The sequence below is a fragment of the Plectrocnemia conspersa genome, unplaced genomic scaffold, assembly GCF_051122295.1.
Source record: "Plectrocnemia conspersa isolate PC_06_02 unplaced genomic scaffold, ASM5112229v1 ptg000013l, whole genome shotgun sequence".
Classification (NCBI taxonomy): Eukaryota; Metazoa; Arthropoda; class Insecta; order Trichoptera; family Polycentropodidae; genus Plectrocnemia; species Plectrocnemia conspersa.
In genome coordinates this window covers 17,974,521-17,992,536 of record NW_028277177.1, presented here as the reverse complement: position 1 = coordinate 17,992,536, position 18,016 = coordinate 17,974,521, and the positions used below count along the sequence as shown (strand labels likewise).

General features: G+C 31.5%; 3 protein-coding genes across 8 annotated transcripts; 1 reads left to right on the top strand and 2 right to left on the bottom strand.

The window, feature by feature from the left end:
* Positions 1-3,809: 3,809 nt before the first annotated feature.
* On the bottom strand, positions 3,810-7,048 carry LOC148227469 (phosphate carrier protein, mitochondrial-like). Its single transcript, XM_088201539.1, has 8 exons — positions 6,963-7,048; positions 6,551-6,665; positions 6,209-6,314; positions 5,712-5,881; positions 4,573-4,913; positions 4,360-4,498; positions 4,158-4,289; positions 3,810-4,087 (listed from the first exon to the last, which is right to left on the bottom strand). Exons 2-8 carry the CDS (start codon positions 6,656-6,658, stop codon positions 4,001-4,003), a joined length of 1,083 nt encoding a protein of 360 aa, XP_088057665.1. The 5' UTR covers positions 6,659-6,665; positions 6,963-7,048; the 3' UTR covers positions 3,810-4,000.
* A 2,978-nt stretch (positions 7,049-10,026) lies between these two features.
* On the bottom strand, positions 10,027-13,967 carry LOC148227468 (uncharacterized). 4 transcript variants are annotated; one of them, XM_088201537.1, is made up of 18 exons: positions 13,526-13,653; positions 13,358-13,403; positions 13,187-13,284; positions 13,057-13,118; positions 12,930-12,995; positions 12,740-12,857; positions 12,630-12,675; positions 12,463-12,560; positions 12,329-12,396; positions 11,955-12,039; positions 11,701-11,895; positions 11,379-11,636; positions 11,167-11,310; positions 10,974-11,107; positions 10,772-10,910; positions 10,625-10,711; positions 10,432-10,550; positions 10,027-10,362 (listed from the first exon to the last, which is right to left on the bottom strand). In XM_088201537.1, exons 3-18 carry the CDS (start codon positions 13,275-13,277, stop codon positions 10,171-10,173), a joined length of 1,902 nt encoding a protein of 633 aa, XP_088057663.1. In that variant the 5' UTR covers positions 13,278-13,284; positions 13,358-13,403; positions 13,526-13,653; the 3' UTR covers positions 10,027-10,170. The 4 variants fall into 4 exon arrangements, with proteins under 4 accessions (XP_088057663.1, XP_088057660.1, XP_088057664.1 ...); XM_088201534.1 differs by lacking the exons at positions 13,358-13,403; positions 13,526-13,653 and adding an exon at positions 13,829-13,967; XM_088201538.1 differs by lacking the exons at positions 13,358-13,403; positions 13,526-13,653 and adding an exon at positions 13,829-13,967 and having other exon boundaries at positions 11,379-11,627.
* Positions 13,968-16,659: 2,692 nt separating this feature from the next.
* Cox17 (Cytochrome c oxidase copper chaperone COX17) lies at positions 16,660-17,388 on the top strand. 3 transcript variants are annotated; one of them, XM_088201837.1, is made up of 3 exons: positions 16,660-16,851; positions 17,089-17,177; positions 17,259-17,388. In XM_088201837.1, exons 1-2 carry the CDS (start codon positions 16,709-16,711, stop codon positions 17,171-17,173), a joined length of 228 nt encoding a protein of 75 aa, XP_088057963.1. In that variant the 5' UTR covers positions 16,660-16,708; the 3' UTR covers positions 17,174-17,177; positions 17,259-17,388. The 3 variants fall into 3 exon arrangements, with proteins under 3 accessions (XP_088057963.1, XP_088057962.1, XP_088057961.1); XM_088201836.1 differs by having other exon boundaries at positions 17,249-17,388; XM_088201835.1 differs by having other exon boundaries at positions 17,089-17,388.
* Positions 17,389-18,016: the final 628 nt, after the last annotated feature.

Sequence of the window (18,016 nt, the reverse complement as noted above, 5' to 3'; positions counted from 1 at the left end):
TCGGTCCTCTCGACATAGCTCCGTTTGGTGCGAGTTCGGATGAATTTTCATGTTCAAGTTTTTGATGAAGGTGTTTTTTTGAAAGTCAAAGATGTGTAATATGTATATACGCTTGATCGAGATGGAGAAGGTATTTTTGCTCTGGTTTCTTTCAACGCATGCGCCAATTAGGTGTAAATATATTTGTTTTATTTCTCTCCTTTTTTATATAAGAGTTCTTGCGTGACCGTTGGTGTTTAAACTAATGGAGATTTGGCAACCCTGCACTTGTCGTATCGAGTAGCACATTCCACACACTGCCCGCCTTGTCAATGCAATATTATTTTTTTACGTTTTTAAAGGCACCGAACGCCTGTTACTGATGCATATAGGCATGTTAATCAGTGGTGTAGTGGGACCCGAACGCGCTGAAATGTCGTTTCGGTACATTTTTACACGGACAAAACACGTTCCGGTACGAATTTTTATAAGATCTGTTTAAATCTATTTAAGCTTAATTAATAGTCACTGATAGCACAGCTATAACCCAAACAAAATAACCAGGGTAATCGTCTCCGGGCTCACATACACTGAAATATCACTGATAACTCTGAAGGTCAGTAGCGTTTCGGTACATATTTTTTAGAACCAAATCACTGATGATAATCCCTCGCAATCTCTGTCAGACATTTTTAATCGTATTTGTCGTCAAGTAGTAGAGACGATTTTAAATTACGGATAAGGCTGACTAACTGATTAAAATTACAGCAATAAAATTATTAAAAGTACAATAATATAGATTTTTTTTAGATATATGTACATAGTATGTATATATTATGGGATGGACTATGTGGGTTCTTCTTTAAACAGCGAATTTAATTACCGTAACCACGACAATTATAAGGATGATCGTGATCAAAGACTAACTGAACGACTACCACAATAGATCTCGTTATGTCCAGAAAAAAGAGAACATGTAAACAGCAGTCGTAATTACCCTCCAATGCAGATAAAATATATGTCTTTGTTGCGTAACGACTATGGAAACAATACACCATAGGACGACAAAAAAATCACAATTCAGTCACATATACCTCGTTGGATAATTCGACATTCGAACGACGTCCAGCAAGCAAATGTCACTTTCTAGAGGCGTGGACATATTTCGTTGGTCAAATAAACGAGTGCAACAATTGGTTGAATGATCGCTGCATTATTATAAGTCATCAGAGAGCTTCAGAATCTACGATATTTAAGGCCGGTCTCCAAGGGAGGAAGAGCCAGGCAGAGAGGAACAGAGACCCAGTCAACAGACAGCCAACATAGGAACAGACATCGGCAGAGATCAAGAGAAATGTGCCACAGAGAGAGGAATATCGCCAGTCTACGAGACCTTAGAAGACCATCTACTGGACATCATCCCTTCGCCAGCTTCCTCACCAGCGCAGCGCTCGGAGAAAAGCGATACTCACCCACCACAGTTTGTTGTAATATATGTAATACAAAAATAAATTATTAGCAGTTATCGACGTCTTTCTGGCTGTAAAGTCACACCTCTTGGGCCTTAAAACCTTTAAGGACTTTATCATAATACTTTATAAAAAACGTTGCATAGATGTTCATAATATTTTTGCCTAATTTTTTGAAAATATTTCGTGCTTATTTTGTTCCGGAGTGTAAAGTGGCCAAGATACTGTGAGCTATCATATGTTCTAGATTGTGCTTTTACTATTCAATATATAGGCAGTGGTGTAGCTAGGGTTTGTGCCGCCTGGAGTGATCCTTATCTTTGTTCGCCCACCCCCATACAATTATCTAAGACAAAATCTGACCTTCCCAAAAATCTGCAACTTTAAGCATTTTTTAATATGCCAAAACTTTCCGGGGCAGGAGGCCACTTTTACGCTACATACACTTCACATATTATATGCATATACAGAAATATGCAAAACTTTTTTCAAGTTTGATGAAATATTTTAATGTGTTAAAACATGAAATATTTCATATTTTAGCACGTTCTCGACTTGTACAATCAACGGGAGACATCTGGAGTTTTTAGCGTTTGTTAAACTGTTGCTTATTATTTTCACATATTCAACTAAGCTCTTAGCTATTTCTGGATATATATATATATATTTAGGGCATTCAGTTAGAACTACACTACACAAGCGGTCCTTCCGTCGCGAAAATGTCGCCCCTAACCAGTACCGCCTGGCCCCCCCCCCCCCCCTAGCTACGCCACTGATATTAGGGCCACAAAAATCTTCTACGTGCTTAGAGCCTCTAAAGGCCTAAATCCGGCCCTGGATACATGTCTGTCACTCAAGCTTATGAGGTACACGATTATGTATATGCGGGAAAGATTAAAGACTCTTGGAATGAATGAGGGGTAATTTTGAAGCGCTATATGCTAGGGGGAAGAATAGTACCAGTGCGATATACGCAGATCTCATTAAAAATCATTTTCAAACTGAAATAGAATCAAAAGGACGTTGCAATATTCGACTCGAGTTGCAGCGACCCATTTTTTCGAACACGTCGATAAATGGGTGGTTGCACAGTTATTCATAATTCATAAGGTGTTCACTTTTATGACTAATGCTCGCTCGCTTCTAATCTGTCCAGCAGTAATGCACAAACTATTCGTTTTATGGAACAATTATTATACTTATTGCTCATTTAAATTGTCCTCGTTAAAAATATATATATCCAATTATCCTAATTTTATTAATCGAAATTGCATTTTGGAGGCGAAATATCGTTGTTTCTTGAATCTGTTAATGAATTATGTAATATATGAACTTATTTACTTATAAACAAATAAAGCAATAATAGATAAGGTTATGTGATGTACGCCCTTCTAAAAATATCTTGATATTTTTAATGAAATTTGGTATTTTCAATATTAGAATTTCTTGTTGAAAATTTCATTCTCACCATAAAAATACATATGAATCCACAGATGTCTAAATATATCACATGTCAGTTACTATATTCTTTGGTTTTTAATCAGTTTTCGTTACTCCAGAAACATTTGATTTAAAAAAAATTATCTACTTGATGAGATGTGCACCTGAACTAAATGAATTTCTTCCAGTATTGGTCGCAACCATGTAAACTTTAGCATAAGAGTGAAATATATCTTTGACAATGGTTTAAATAAAAAAGGTTTTTACCAACTTTTTCTTCACCTTTAAACAATTATTTACACACAACATAGCTAATCACACACTGACATAATTAACTAGTTTATTCAATAGCATTTATGAAAAACTACAAAATAGAGAATGACCTTTTTCCTAATTTTGTAATTAGAAGTAGCAATCAACTGGAAACTATGATGCTTTAACAATACCTAAAGCATAACCAGCATCCAATTTTCATTATAAAACTACCAAACTTTTGTTTCAAGAAAACACAGCAATAAAACACAGTTTTGCGGGTCCATTTTGATATTTTTTCTATTTTAACAATTTACAACAATTTGTAAAATAAAATTTACAATTCCATCAATGATCGATCATAATTTGAAAAGAAAAGGAGCAGCAAATAAATATATACAATAAATATATAAAACTACGAAAAAACGGAATACTGAAAACCGAACGAATGTCGCTTATACACAAAAAAGTAAAATTGCATAAAAAAATATAATTTTGATACAATATAAAAAAATAAAATAAAAATATCTATATACATATAAGCGGAAATCATTGATTACTTTAACCCGTTCAAGTACATTTATATAATTCGCTACTATTTTATTTAATAATAAATAATTATAAATAATATACACATGTGTGAGCATTTAGGTGGTTGTAAAGAAAAAATATGCACATTCCATTTTATTTTGCCAATAAAATTATACCAACAGCATCATATTTTTTTGATATTTATAAATCTAATAATAGGAAGTCGTTGAAAAAGTTTTCATTGGAAACTTTATTTTTATAACATTTAAGAATGTTGTGACGAAGGACTTGGAAACTATCAGCGTAATACTAAATTTGATTCTTCTAATTTAATTTTTCTTAGCTTCGGCTTCCAAACGCTTCTTCATGGACTCTGGCATCTCTGGTGGCGGTGGACGCGGCATGCGGAGGTATACCTGATGAACGACAAATAGATTCATAATTCGATTTAAATTTTGATATATCGTTAGATCAAGTGTCACATACCTTAACAGCATCATAGATGAACCATTGCAACGCTGTCAACGTACCGATCATGACAATCCTAGGTCCGAGACCCTTCCATACTCCACCCCATCCGAGCTTACCGACAATCGAACCAACAGTAGCAGAACTATCCTGTTATAACATAAAAATAGAGTTAATATCTCCATATTTATCATTATTCAATATAAAAAGAGAATCTTACTTGGTTAAGCTTAGATACAACAGTATCAGCTGGATGAGATACAATAGCGCAGAAGACACCGGCAATGTAACCAGCAGCAAAGGTGACAACCAATTGTTCCCCTTTGGAGCATTGATCACGGGGTTTAGGTACAACATATCTAAAAATTAACGAATCATGAGTATAACGTTTAAAAATTGGATTATATCATAAATATACATATAAGATATTCACCTGTAGATTAATTCTACGGTCTTCTCGAAACAGGCGAACTTCATCATGGTGTAAGGAATTTGTCGAAGCCACAAGGGTACTAAGCCTTTATAGAAGGTCATCACGCCTTCTTGTTTGATCATCTTGGGTAGAGCCTCTCTGAGCGTGTTGGCAAATCCAGGCATGGTCTGGATTCGCACTTTAGCGGCTTCCATCGGTGACAATGCAATGTCGGCGAAGAATTCAGCAGAGGCGGATGCAGCCAAATATACGAAGGTACGGTAGCTGTAGGCGGTTTCTTCCGACAGCATTCCGGAGTATTTTACTTTGAATACTTCATACAATCCAAACTTGCACATACCCTGCACGATAACGATGTAAGAAATTAATAAATTATTTTATTATATATACATACATGTTCGTAAGAATCCAGAAAAATATATGTACATATATATATATTAACTTTTGCTGATGAAAATGTATTACTTGTAGAGATAAATTGAAGACGTGCTAAGAAAATTTTATTAGAATGGAAGTAAATAGGTGTGAAATTCATTAGTTTTCACATTGTTTTCAATAGGTCATGGCATAAGTTATGTACGTATTCAAGCAACATTTTTTAAAGCATTTTCTTTAAATTAAAACATGTCTCATTGCTAAAAAAATACAAATATAACATATTAACTGAACTTTTAATGGAGCCAAATATTTATTATCAAAATTATTTTATGTAGATGGAAGAATTATGTAATATATGAATAGATTTACATTAAAAATTATTTTTAGTTTGAGGTTCATAAAAATACCATTAGCTAAGCTATTTCTACCATTTTAGATAAGATATTACAGAATGGCTGATGTAGTTCTGGAATGAACGTTTTCATAACAAAAATCAAAATGGAATTATTTTTAATTCATAAGTGGAGGATAATCAACATTAAACTTTGGGCCCCAACTAGATAATCAGATATCAAAATCATATAAAGAGGGCAAACTCAATAAAAGAATATTTTTAAATCCTAAAATTCCTCAGACCTTGAAGGTAACATTGTAAAAACTGCTGTTTAAATATTATTATGTATAATGTGAGAAAATAATTAAAGTTTCCAAGTATCTAGTATATTTTTCTGGATTTCTCTTGTTGAATCGAAGGAAATTACTTGTGCAGAATAACCGAAGAAAGTGGGCGCCCAGCCTTTAGCAAGACCTCGCATACCTTCCTCTTTAATAGAGACTTTGAAACCGTTGACTACATTCTTGTACTTTTCAGCATCTACTTGAAGACGGCATTTGACTAAATCGAGGGGTACAACTGCTGTATGTGTGATGCCTGAAATAAAAAATACATACTTTAGATCACAAACATAACCATCGTCTAATAATTTAAGCATGAAACACAAAAAGCTTCATAATAGTGCGATCATCAGATTTAAATACACTTTCAGAAGGATCCATTGGAAATGATATGTTTTATAATCATTCAGCTTTTTGTTTACGATGATTCATTTTTAGAACTGATATGGGAACAAGGTAAATGGAACGCGTTACGTAACCGCTTCCAATGTCAAAACTAAAGCATTACTTGGCACGGGACCGTGACTTATCCAAACCGGCATGCCAGCAATGTTATTATTGATTTTATCAAAAAATTACATACCGCAGGATAGGATGCCTCCGAGACCGCACAACATGTAATATTTATTGGATGCGAATTCGCACGAGTCTCCCGCGCTTGTGGTGGATGCGGCGGCAATCACACGAGACTGAAAATCAATAAAGAACATGATTAATCGACGTTTTTTATGAGTTTGTCGTAATTCATTATGAGTATGAGCTCATAATGAATTTATCCTCATATTTAGAATAGGAAGGATCCATTGGTATTGTATTGTAATTTTTGTAATCATTTTATTTGCAATACAACGTGTTTTTTAAAGTTTAAAAACATATTTATATTAGCTTGAGTCGTTATAATACACAAGATGGAGATAAAACTTACCGGGACGAGGGCGTTGGCGAGGTTATCACGAGAAGGCTCGCACTGAGCCTTCGTGAAGGGCCCTCTGAAGGGAGAGATGCGCGTCATATCAATCAGTGAGGAAAACATGGTTTATCTGAAAATTTTAAATTAGTATAAGCACAGAAATAAGATGGCGGTCACGAGGTTAGGGCGTGATGGGCTTTGAATGCTAAAAATCGATGTAATCGATCGATTTTGAACGGTTTAAGATGCGACCTTGCACTCGATTCCGTAACTCAATTAGATAACCCAACCTTGGATACGGCCGGCGTGAAAAAATGTTCGCAACGTGTCGATAAATCGATCTGATTTAAAGAGAGCCGCACATACGTGGCCGAAATGCGGCTGTATAGGGTAATTGACGATGCGCGAAGGTCAAAGAGATGCTCACCTGGGGCGTATGCGGAGTCGGAGGAGGCACACGACTGTCGAAAGCGGCTCGGGATCGACCGCTACTCGACAATTATATAATCACGTGGCCACGCAGAGTCGCCAACGGCCAGTCTTAACGCCGTCAAATTCGACCTATAACATTACATATTTAAAATTTAATTTTATAAATTTTATATTGTATACACACTGAAAACATATAAATAATCAAGATTTATTTTTTTTATAAAATAAATTTATCGTATATTTTTAAAGCGATGATAATTTTGTTATTTTTAATATTCCATTGTATACGTTGTAACGTTAATAAATGTTTGAGCTGTATAATGTCTCAAAAGAAAACATTTAAAGTTGTAGACAGGATCATGCCAGATTTAAAAGTAAATAGAGGTCAACCGTTTTACTCTTCCTTCCTATTCAACATTACAATAATAAAAATAGCAGGGATACAGAAATATTAAATTCACAGAAAATGTTTTAGCCCACTGATGCAGTGTAAAAATATGTTTTGTTTGTGACTTCAAATTTTATAGAGTACTCATTCATAATTCCTACCTTTATCGATTACAAAATTTTTACTCTGATATATAATATGGGTTTAGTATTTATATAAAAAAAAAACATGTTATTAGTTTATATTTTACTTAACTTAGTAGCTTTGCCGTTTTTATGCTATTCGATACAATTTAAATACTTCTTATCTTGCCCGATGAGCAATTTGATTTCAGATGTTCTTATTCTGTTTCGGATCAACTACATCGAATTGTGAAATTTATTAAAAATAGCTTTGACAAAAAAATGATTACAGGAGCAGTGTTTATGGACATTGCTTCGATTTCGATCAAGATTTCGATCGCGTGTGGCAAGCAGGTTTTGTATATAAGCTAACTAAATTCAGTTTTCCAGTAGCTTTAGTTAAATTAATTAACTCGTTTTTAAGCTATAGAATTTTTCGAATTAAAATTAAAAATTATTTGTCAACTTCCAGACCCTAATCTGCTGGTGTCCCCTGCTGGGTCATAAATTTGAACCTTCGTTCAATTTTAAGACCCCTACTATTCACAATATTTACAGAATGAGGTTTAGTTGTGAAATCACTTTTATAAAGTGATTTCACAACTAAACCTCACAGAAATGATATCACCGCTTTATTGACGACATGTGCTGACGACACGGCAATTTTATGTCTTCATAAAATTCCCATCGAGCAGTAGATAGACTTCAAAACAGAATAAAAATCATTGAAAAATGGTTCGATAAATGACTAGTCACTGCAAATCCTACTAAAAGCGTCAGAGTAATGTCTTCTCGTAGAAGAAAGAAAGCATTTGCTGTCGATAAATTAGTGAAAATTAAAATGTATAACCAGTTTTTAGACTGGCAAAGTGCCTATGTCTCACCTTAGATTCTAAACTTTCGTGGAAAGCTCAGATAAATAAGTTAATTACAAAAACTAAAACAACCAGAGCAAAACTTTTTGCCGCATAAGTAAATTAAATATAAAAAATAAATTAATTATCTTTAAATCTATAATAAGACTATAAGTTTGGGGAAATATAATTAATACTCCTAAATACAAAATAAAACTTCAGTCCCAATAAAATATTTCGTTAAGAATCGCGTCAAATACTTTATGGTTTATCCACAACTCGGTGTTACATCGTGATTTAAAAATGGGTACCCCAACTGAACACATAGTAGGGTCAAATGTTCCAATACATATGTAAAAATATATTATATATTCTATTATCGTTCACCTAAAGAAAATTAGTCGACCAAAATCTACTATCTGGATTCATTTTACTGTTGAAAAATATGTATAAAATATAAAGTTACAGCATATAATGTGAAGGTTTTATGTCGTGAATCAATGTTTTTTTAAATGTACTCTTAACCTATTTCTGTTCAAAGAGCTATAATATATATCAAATAAAAAGTTAATTTATAATTTTAAGCTTTCGATAGCTACTGTGATTTTTTCAAAAACAATAATAATATGTATATGAAATTAAACTATTTAAAACATATATCTAAGTTATTTGTAATGCGAGGACTACGCGGCAATGTCCATTGGTTTTATATCCGTCTTTTCAGACTTTTGGGAATGTACAGTCAATGTTTTATGTTCTGATTATTTATTTTTCTGCCATATAGTGATATTAAAAACTTACTTATCCTATTGATTCAAGATTGGGCATTTATATTAAATTTCAATCAATAACACCCTAGCAATCTAGCAAGTCTAGACTAATTTTGACTGCATATATGTATAAATATTAAGTTGATGGTAATATAATGCTTTATCAATATTTTGTTATGTTCCGTTTTATCATGATCTGTAATGGTATTATTATTTACCAGAGATTGTGTTTCAATGTTTAAAAATAAGCTTGGTTGTTGGAAATCACTTGGGAGATAATGGAAACAACCAGAGTGATGTAGTATTCAAAATGATTTATTATGTTGTGTTACATTCTGTTTTTATATTAAGATACAATCGTGCGAAAAATTGATGGTCTTAGCCTATCTGGTATTGACCATGACCCACATGATAATTATTTTCATTGATTTATAGTTAAAAAATGAGAAAGCAGTGATAAACCAGACATTTAAGCTAATATCAATTTTATCATGCCAATTATGCCTAAATTGGTAGTTTAAAATTAAAACTAAGTAGACACTATCAAATTAAGCTCATATATGTACATAAATTAAAACGTTAGCAATAATTGTTATTAATATAACATTAGCAACTGATATAGGTGCACATTGAGTAATGGTTTAACATCAAAACACAGGTACATAAATTTAAAGTACCTATATTTAAAAATCACAGATTAAAAATCCATTATCAGTACGATTTAAGGATATTCCCTAATAGTATAATTATATATATATATATATATATATATATATATATATATATATATATATATATAATATATATATATATATATATATATATATATATATATATATATATATATATATATATATATAACATTAATTATGAACATGTAAGTATATAATTCACCTTTAGTTACATAGATATTCAATGTTTATGTAAAGAAAGAAATGGGATATTTGAGCATCAAATAATACTATATAAAATACAATGCCACAATAAGTATTAATTTATAATAATTTTGGTACAATAGTAGCATCATTACTGAAAATTTGGCGTTGAATCATCGTTGTATATTTTTTATTTAGCTTAGTGAAGTTTGCATCGTTGAAGCGTAAGTTACAGCATCTCTATGAACTTCGACAATATGTCTTGTGAGAGTACTGTGATAAGAAAATACACAATCGCACAAATGGCACTTAATAATATCTTCGGGAGTCTTAGAAGAGTGAATTTTGACGTGCTTTTTAAAATGTGTTAAGCCATGAAAATATTTCTGAAATAAAACAATTTATAAAACATTTTTTTTCAATATTGTATAAAACAAGTTCAATAAATAATTTACTTTGCACACATTGCACCCATAATGCTTCTTTCCGTTAATTTTTTTGGTTTCATACTTAACATCCCAAGTATTGTCAGTGTTTGAAATTACAGTGTTTTGTTCACTTTCTCGCTGTTTATCTATAAGTATTTAATTATCAGATTAAAATTTGAAGTACGGATTATGAGATTATAAAAAAATTAGATTAACCTACTTTCAAATATAACTATTTGAGTCGATTTGTCTTTTAACTTTTCATCTGGAACTATTTTGATTGTAAAGAAATTTTTACTTTTCTCATCTGAAATTTTTAGAAAGATAAAAAAAATAAAGTATGATTAAGCTAGCAAATAAATATTACCAGCTTCGTCAGATTTTTGACTAAGTTCTGGAAGATGCATAAACTCCCACCCTGCTTCATCAGAACCATATAATCTCCCAGTAAATACGTATTCTTTAGAGACCATTTTAGATTTCTCTCCTATTTTTCCAGATGATTTCTACAAAAATAGTTTAAAATTAATTAAAAATAAATAAAAACAGTAATAACATTTTTAACATACCTTGTAAATTAATAAATTCCTTGAAACTAACTGGGAATATTCAAACTGATGTTTAGGATTTGATTTGATATACGGTACTAATGTCTCTAAGGTTTTTTTTATTGCAACCAACTCGTTTCTAGTTTCCGGTACACCTGAAATTAATTTATTATAAATACTTATACTGCATATGCATTTATTTAAAAAATCTCACTTGTATCATTAGAAAAAGAAATTTCCTTTTTCACATCATTAGAATAAGTATTATTTGGTACATGCTCAGCTTCGAAAGTAACCGTCATCTCCGATTGGCGATTTACAACTGAATTTTCATCAGTTTCTTTTTCAGAGGTAGTTCCTAAAATAGTCATAGATTTTAAAATAAAATTATTGTGCTAATATAATAAGCTTTTAAATTAAAACAACCTGGGTTGTATTGGGCGCCTGAGTTAACTTGTGGTGTTACCTCAGAAAACATATTTCCGAGGATTTTTTTAATTTTAGAGCTAAGATTTTCGAATTTATCATTAGTTATGGTTGATCCATCCGGAGTCTTAAAATCGATAATACGTCCATATAAGTTCTTCCCGTCAGGTGTGTTTCCAATTAATATTCTCTTATCGTTGAACACTTCATTGTGTTTTTCAACTGTAATAGTTTTATCTTCGTTGGATTCTGAATTTTCTAAACATATATAAAAAATTAATACAAAACATATAATTAAAAACTATTGTATTAATCGACATACCCATATTTTCATCCATGAGCATATAAATCTGAGAAATATCTGCATTAGTATCGTCACTGTTAACTATACAATTGCTATAAAGATCATTTTGCTTTTCACATTCATTATTAGACTCTAATATTTTAATTTCAGCTATCATTTTACTTTTGTCGTTGTAATCAAGGCTTATTATTTTGTTTGTAGCACCATCTAAGACTTTATGTATAATTTTGTTAGTATCTGTATAAAAATACAACTTATTTTAAATAAATTACCTAATGTATTTTCATAATGCATATTATTATCATTAATTTGACCAAATGCAACATTTGTAGATATTAAAGATTCCTCATTACTTCCCTGCAACAGACATATAAATTAATAACACTATAAAACAAGATTTTTGCTTCAAGAACAAAGTTGCTCAATTTTTATGTAAAATTATTAGTTTTTGTACAAAAGGTTCAATTTTAAGGTAATAATATATGGTCAATTTTTTCCGCAAAGTTTATCATATTTCAAAACTTTTAATTTGATTTTAGGAGAAAACTAAAGACACAGCTTATATTTTTACATATGAATGCAGTAATATGTTGCTGTGTAGTGTAATTAAATATAAATATCATATTAATGTTGTTTTTACACCAACTTGATTAACAGGATAAATATACGCCGTAACACTCGATTCGTTATCAACGTAAGTTTCTTTGGTAGTATCTATAATAAATATACGATTAGAAAATAAAATGTATAACATTCATATTTTAAATTATTATTACTAACCTTTGTACTCTTCAGATCCTAGTTTAAGTTCGGTATAAGGAAGTTCTCTAATGAAATTTTCTTCAGTAGATATTTTATTTATATTTAAAGGGTCACCGCTAAAATTAAAATACCAACTATTATAAAAAAAAATGTGCGTATTTTAATATGAAATGTAATTATCTAACCAATGCTCTTCAGTCCCATCAGTTACTATATTTGATGTATCATTTTCTAAAATAACGAAATTTTAATATGTTTATTGTTAAATTTACATGATTTTTAGAAACGTATTTACCCCAATCTGGAACCAATTTAATTCCTTCGCTATCCAATAAATATCTTTTGAAGTTTCTATGCAAAACAACATATCCGCAGGATTCCAGTGTAGAACACTCTTTTTCACTCAGTAGTATCTTAATTTATTAAAAAGAAGAACGTTATTTTTTCGTAAGCAATAAAAGTTTTAAAATGTAATAATCTACCACCTGAGTAAAATCATCAGGATTTTCTAAATTGAGTGAAGTATTTTCTTCTAAATGTTCTTGATGAATCTAAAAAGTATGTATTTAAATTATTATTTAGTAAGAAAAGGATTAAGTAAAATATATTTACAATTGCATTGCTGGTGTCTATAGTAGATTGCATAGCAATATTTTCAAAAATACCAATAGTATCTAAAAAATATAAATTTAATTAAATCACTTTAAATATGAAGCATAATTAAATTTAGTAGTGTGATTACTATCGACGTTATTGACGTAAATTATTTGTTCAGAGTCAAACTTTTGGAATTCATCGGTGCAAACTTCAATTTCGCCATCTTCTACGTTCATTTTAGATCTGAAATTATAATTAATGTTTAATAGAATAATTTATATTCAAAGTTAAAATTAATTATATCTAACTTCTTTACATAAGAATGGTTCTGGTCGTAAAAGTGATATTAATTAAGACCAATGCTGAATAATAAAATCAATAAAATGAATAAAAATCAATGTTAGGAATATTTTATATTCATGGTTATGGTCGTAAAGACGACATTAATTAAGACCAAGCCGAATAAAAATGATATGACGCTGACCGATAATGTCACACTCTGCAGTATGCCGTTAAATATTTTATCAAATTAGCATAGGAAAACTAATTCTTTGAATTGTATGAATGAAAAGACTCGGCGCTATTACATAGCTAGACGCCCGGCCGTTGAATGACATTGTTATTTTGAGCGGAAACCGCAAACGAAACGCCCATATCGTCAACATGTCGATCCGATAAAAATGGCTACGTTGTTACCGACGGCACGATCGCTGAGTACCGCCAAATCAAACGGTCGGCTATCGCATAAATAAACACAATAGTAGCTACAATTCAAAGAATAGTATACCTGAGAATGTGAAATGAATCAGAGATACTGGAGAAACCGAACGCTGCGCGAGCCTCCGTTTGACAGCTCAAACGTTATGTTGTATGGTTATGATAAAAGTCCATGTAAAACATTATTATTTGACAAATATTGTAAGAATAGCTGATAATAAATAGATACATTGAGTATAACGGCGATAAATAACAAATGAAATAAATATTTAGTAAGCCTTGCTCCCACCCCATTTCTTGACTTTCTCTCGTCTATTTTTCCAATTTTATTATTTAACAGTTTGAAATATATTATTTAATCTAAAAAAGTATATGTTTCTTAAAAATATTTTTAGGAAATAATTTATTTTAATAAGGTTAACTATTAAAAAAACACATGAGTAAGGCGAAAATTAATGTAAGTTAGGCTTTCAAAATAGGTATTATTATTATTTATTTAAATAAATATACGACTCGTTGGAAATAATTTCTTTTTAATTTTTCAAAATAGGATCCTACGAGGAAATCACATAGTGGTTTCTACGCTTTTACTTCTTTGAGCAAAACAGTATTAGAAGTTTGCTAAGTTTGTGTATTTTTGTTTTTGTTTTACAATCTTGTGATGATAGCCCTCCAACTGGTAAACGGATAAAAAATGGTAGGTAGGGGCTAATGGGTGATTATAAAGATGTGGGGATATTTTTATTCACGAAGTAGGATGTATGAGCTCGCGCATCATTGTGGTGGTGTAAAATAAAATAATTTTGGCGACGGATTGGTGACGGGTGGCAATTAGACACAGATTGAGCCGTTGCAGTAATATTTGATTGCGATATGAAGTTGTTTACATTCTTATATAGACAATGCGCGGATCAGCAGGCCGGACCCGCAACCGGCCGTTGCGAGTCCCACCAAGGCTGCCAATCGATTGACTAACAGTCACGCCCGTGTTACTAGAGTGCCGCCAAGTTTTTAACCATAATGAAATATAAAGAAATATAAAAGGCCCCACATCATAAATCTACAATATTATATCTCGCTAGACTTATTTTCCAAGTAATTTGAAAACATTTGCGTGAAAGGCGTTATTGGCTGTATCATGGAAGTTAAACAATTGTAATCACAATTCCACGTACATCAAAAATAAATGATAATTATTGTTTTTACACTGGAATTGTCAAGTATACCTGTTCGCTTTATTTGTGACATGCCCATCAAAACACTTGTTATGGACAAAATGATTAGATCAACTCAAGAGATAGTTCTCACTATTTCTTATAGTGCTGATATTTCGGATCAGGGATAAGGCTATGTATTGTAAAGTATTTTGGCGATGGATGGTGACGGGTGGTAGTTAGACACAGATTGAGCCACTGCAGTAGTATTTTATTAAAGATTTGTGTGGTTTACGTGTTTAACATATAAGTAAACGGTGCACAAAGCAGTACGGGCAAGTTGCAAGCCTGCCAAAGTTCAGTATGTATAAAGAGAATAAATTTTACAAAATATTTTAGCGGACGGATGTCACCAAGATATAGATTGTTTCGTATACACCACTCGTTGCTCTCGTATATAGCGCCATATAACTGGCAGAGCACTTTCCTCTTGAATATGTCAAGCAGCCTTTCGTCAGCCTTGATAAGTGACCAGCTCTCTGAACCGTATGTCAGAACTAGTTTGATCAGCGTTTTGTAGAGTGATATTTTTATTCAATGAGACAGTATCCGCGATATGATTTGTTTTATTAGGCTGAAATAACATTTATTTGTTGATACTACTCGTCTCTTGATCTCCTAGTTGACATCATTTGTAGCTGTTAACAGAGTTTCGAGGTATATAAAAGCACTGACACACTCAAAAGTATACTCGTACATTTTGAGATTTTCAGGATACTGGTTCCTCAAACTAGGCATAACCGACATGTATTTTGTTTTTGTTTCGATGATCTTCCCCATTTTCTTAGCTGATGATTCAATGGCGTTAAAGACCTCTATTGGTGCCTGTTTTGATCTCGCCACTATATCTATGTCATCAGCACAAGCGAAGATTTGTATCGATTTATTATACACACCCCCGGTTATATCCAGTTTGGCATCTCGAATTACTTTTTCTAGGGCATTGTTGAGCAGATTGCACGCTAGAGCATCGCCCCATCGTAGGCAGTTGAGTGTTCGTAAAGGTTTTGATAGATCATTTTGTACTCTGATTTGGCATTTTTCATTGTGAGTTTATTTCACGCGTAAAAAATCACGACGAAAAAATAGCTACAAATTCTTAAATACCTACAATCGCAAAAAAATATCGTGGCAAGTATAATATTAGATTACTTTAATTTGAATTATATTTTTAAGCTCATGTATTGAGTTATTAAAGTATTATTAGGAGGAGGGGGGCCAAATTTAGTTTTTGCTTGGGGCACTAAAAAACTTAGAGCCGGCCCTGATTCTACCCTTGTGAATGCAAAACTACAGAAGTGACACTTGATTTTTTCCTTTCTGGCATTATTTAAGCAATCGTAAATGTTATTAAAAGTATGTAGCTCTCATTTGTAAAAACATAAAGAAAGTAGTAAATGGTATAATTGCCATCTTGATGTCTTGTATACAATCTTTTTTTTAATGTTTTTGCCGTAAAGTAAAGTACAATACAAATTTAAATTTGGAAATAATATTAATTTTAATTTCGATTTAGGGAAAGGTAAACATATCCTTTTTCTTTGACATTTTTATATTAATTATAGGATTGATTATATTTCACTCTATATACAATTTAAATTTGTTTATAAATTAGAATAATTATTTGGCGATAATATAAATATAATAAATAAATTTAATAATAATGGTTATGGCCGTCATATGTGGTGTTTATATTAAGTCAGCTGGTTTCAGTTGCTGTCATTTTCTTGGTTGCGATGGGGGCAGCAGAAACCAAAAGTTTGAACGAAGATGCCCCTCCGGTGGCGCCAGCTGCACCGGAAAGCGAAGCTCCACCCGAGAAACCTAAATGCAAAGCGTGTTGCGCTTGCCCGGAGACCAAGAGGGTTCGCGATGCCTGGTTAGCGTTTTGAGGTTATGTTCTCGTTTATTCGGTGTGCGTAATTCCGACAAATACACTTGTGTACATTACTTATTGTTTATTATAACAATAATTGCATAAATTTGCGATGCAACGAGATATTTACACCACCCAATGAAATGCTGAACGTGTTATCAATTAATTGTTATGTTTACGTATTTTGGGTAGGAAAATTTATTGATTTAATTATATATTATATTTAATTTATCGTTTCAGTATCATTGAAAACGGACAAGAAAATTGTACCCAACTTATCGAAGAGCATAAAGAATGTATGAGAAAAATGGGATTCAACATATAAATGAGTAGGTTGAGTTATAATATAAATATTGTTAGTTTTTTTCCTGTAAATAGTACAATTTATTTATTAATCCAGTTTAATGTAGGTTGAAAGTATTCGGCTGCTATTATTTTATTCGTTTTGGAAATTATAGAACTACAATTATTAAATAAAAATGATGACAGTCTTTTGTTGTATAAATTTTTGGTAATTAAAAATATATGTTTTGAGGAATAGTTTGAGTTTTATTTGAAAAATTTATGTAGTATACAAATAAGTAATATATAATTCGTTGGTGTCAAAGTTATCAAATCAGTTTTTTAATTTAACTATATTAAAGATATTGCGTACACTATTTGTTGTTATTAATCATAAATCTGCATTGTGTTAAAAGCACAATGTCATTAATGTAGCTTTGGCTCAAAAGTTGACATTGGATAACATTCTTTTTTATGGTTGAAATAATAGTAATAATTGGCTCTTAGACTACGACGAAAGTAAAGTTTGGCAAACAAAACATTTATTAGCAATAAATAATGAATATTTATTATTAAAGTAAATCTTTTGCCGATTTCTCCAATAAACTCAAATAGAGCTTATGAAAACATATTTTGTATTTTGATCATCGTGATGAATGTGGTTGTTATGCAGAAATGACCTTTGATTAATTTTTAATTATATTATTGTTGAACCTAACTAGGGTGACCATATCTTAAAATGAAAAGTCCAGAGATGTCATTTAAACATTCACTTGTGAGAAAATGTAATTCTAATAAAATGAAGTAGTTAGAATAATAAGTTAAAAACTGATGACTGACAACACTTGAAGGTTTTGTAGTCCTAAGGGGTGTGTATTGCATTGCA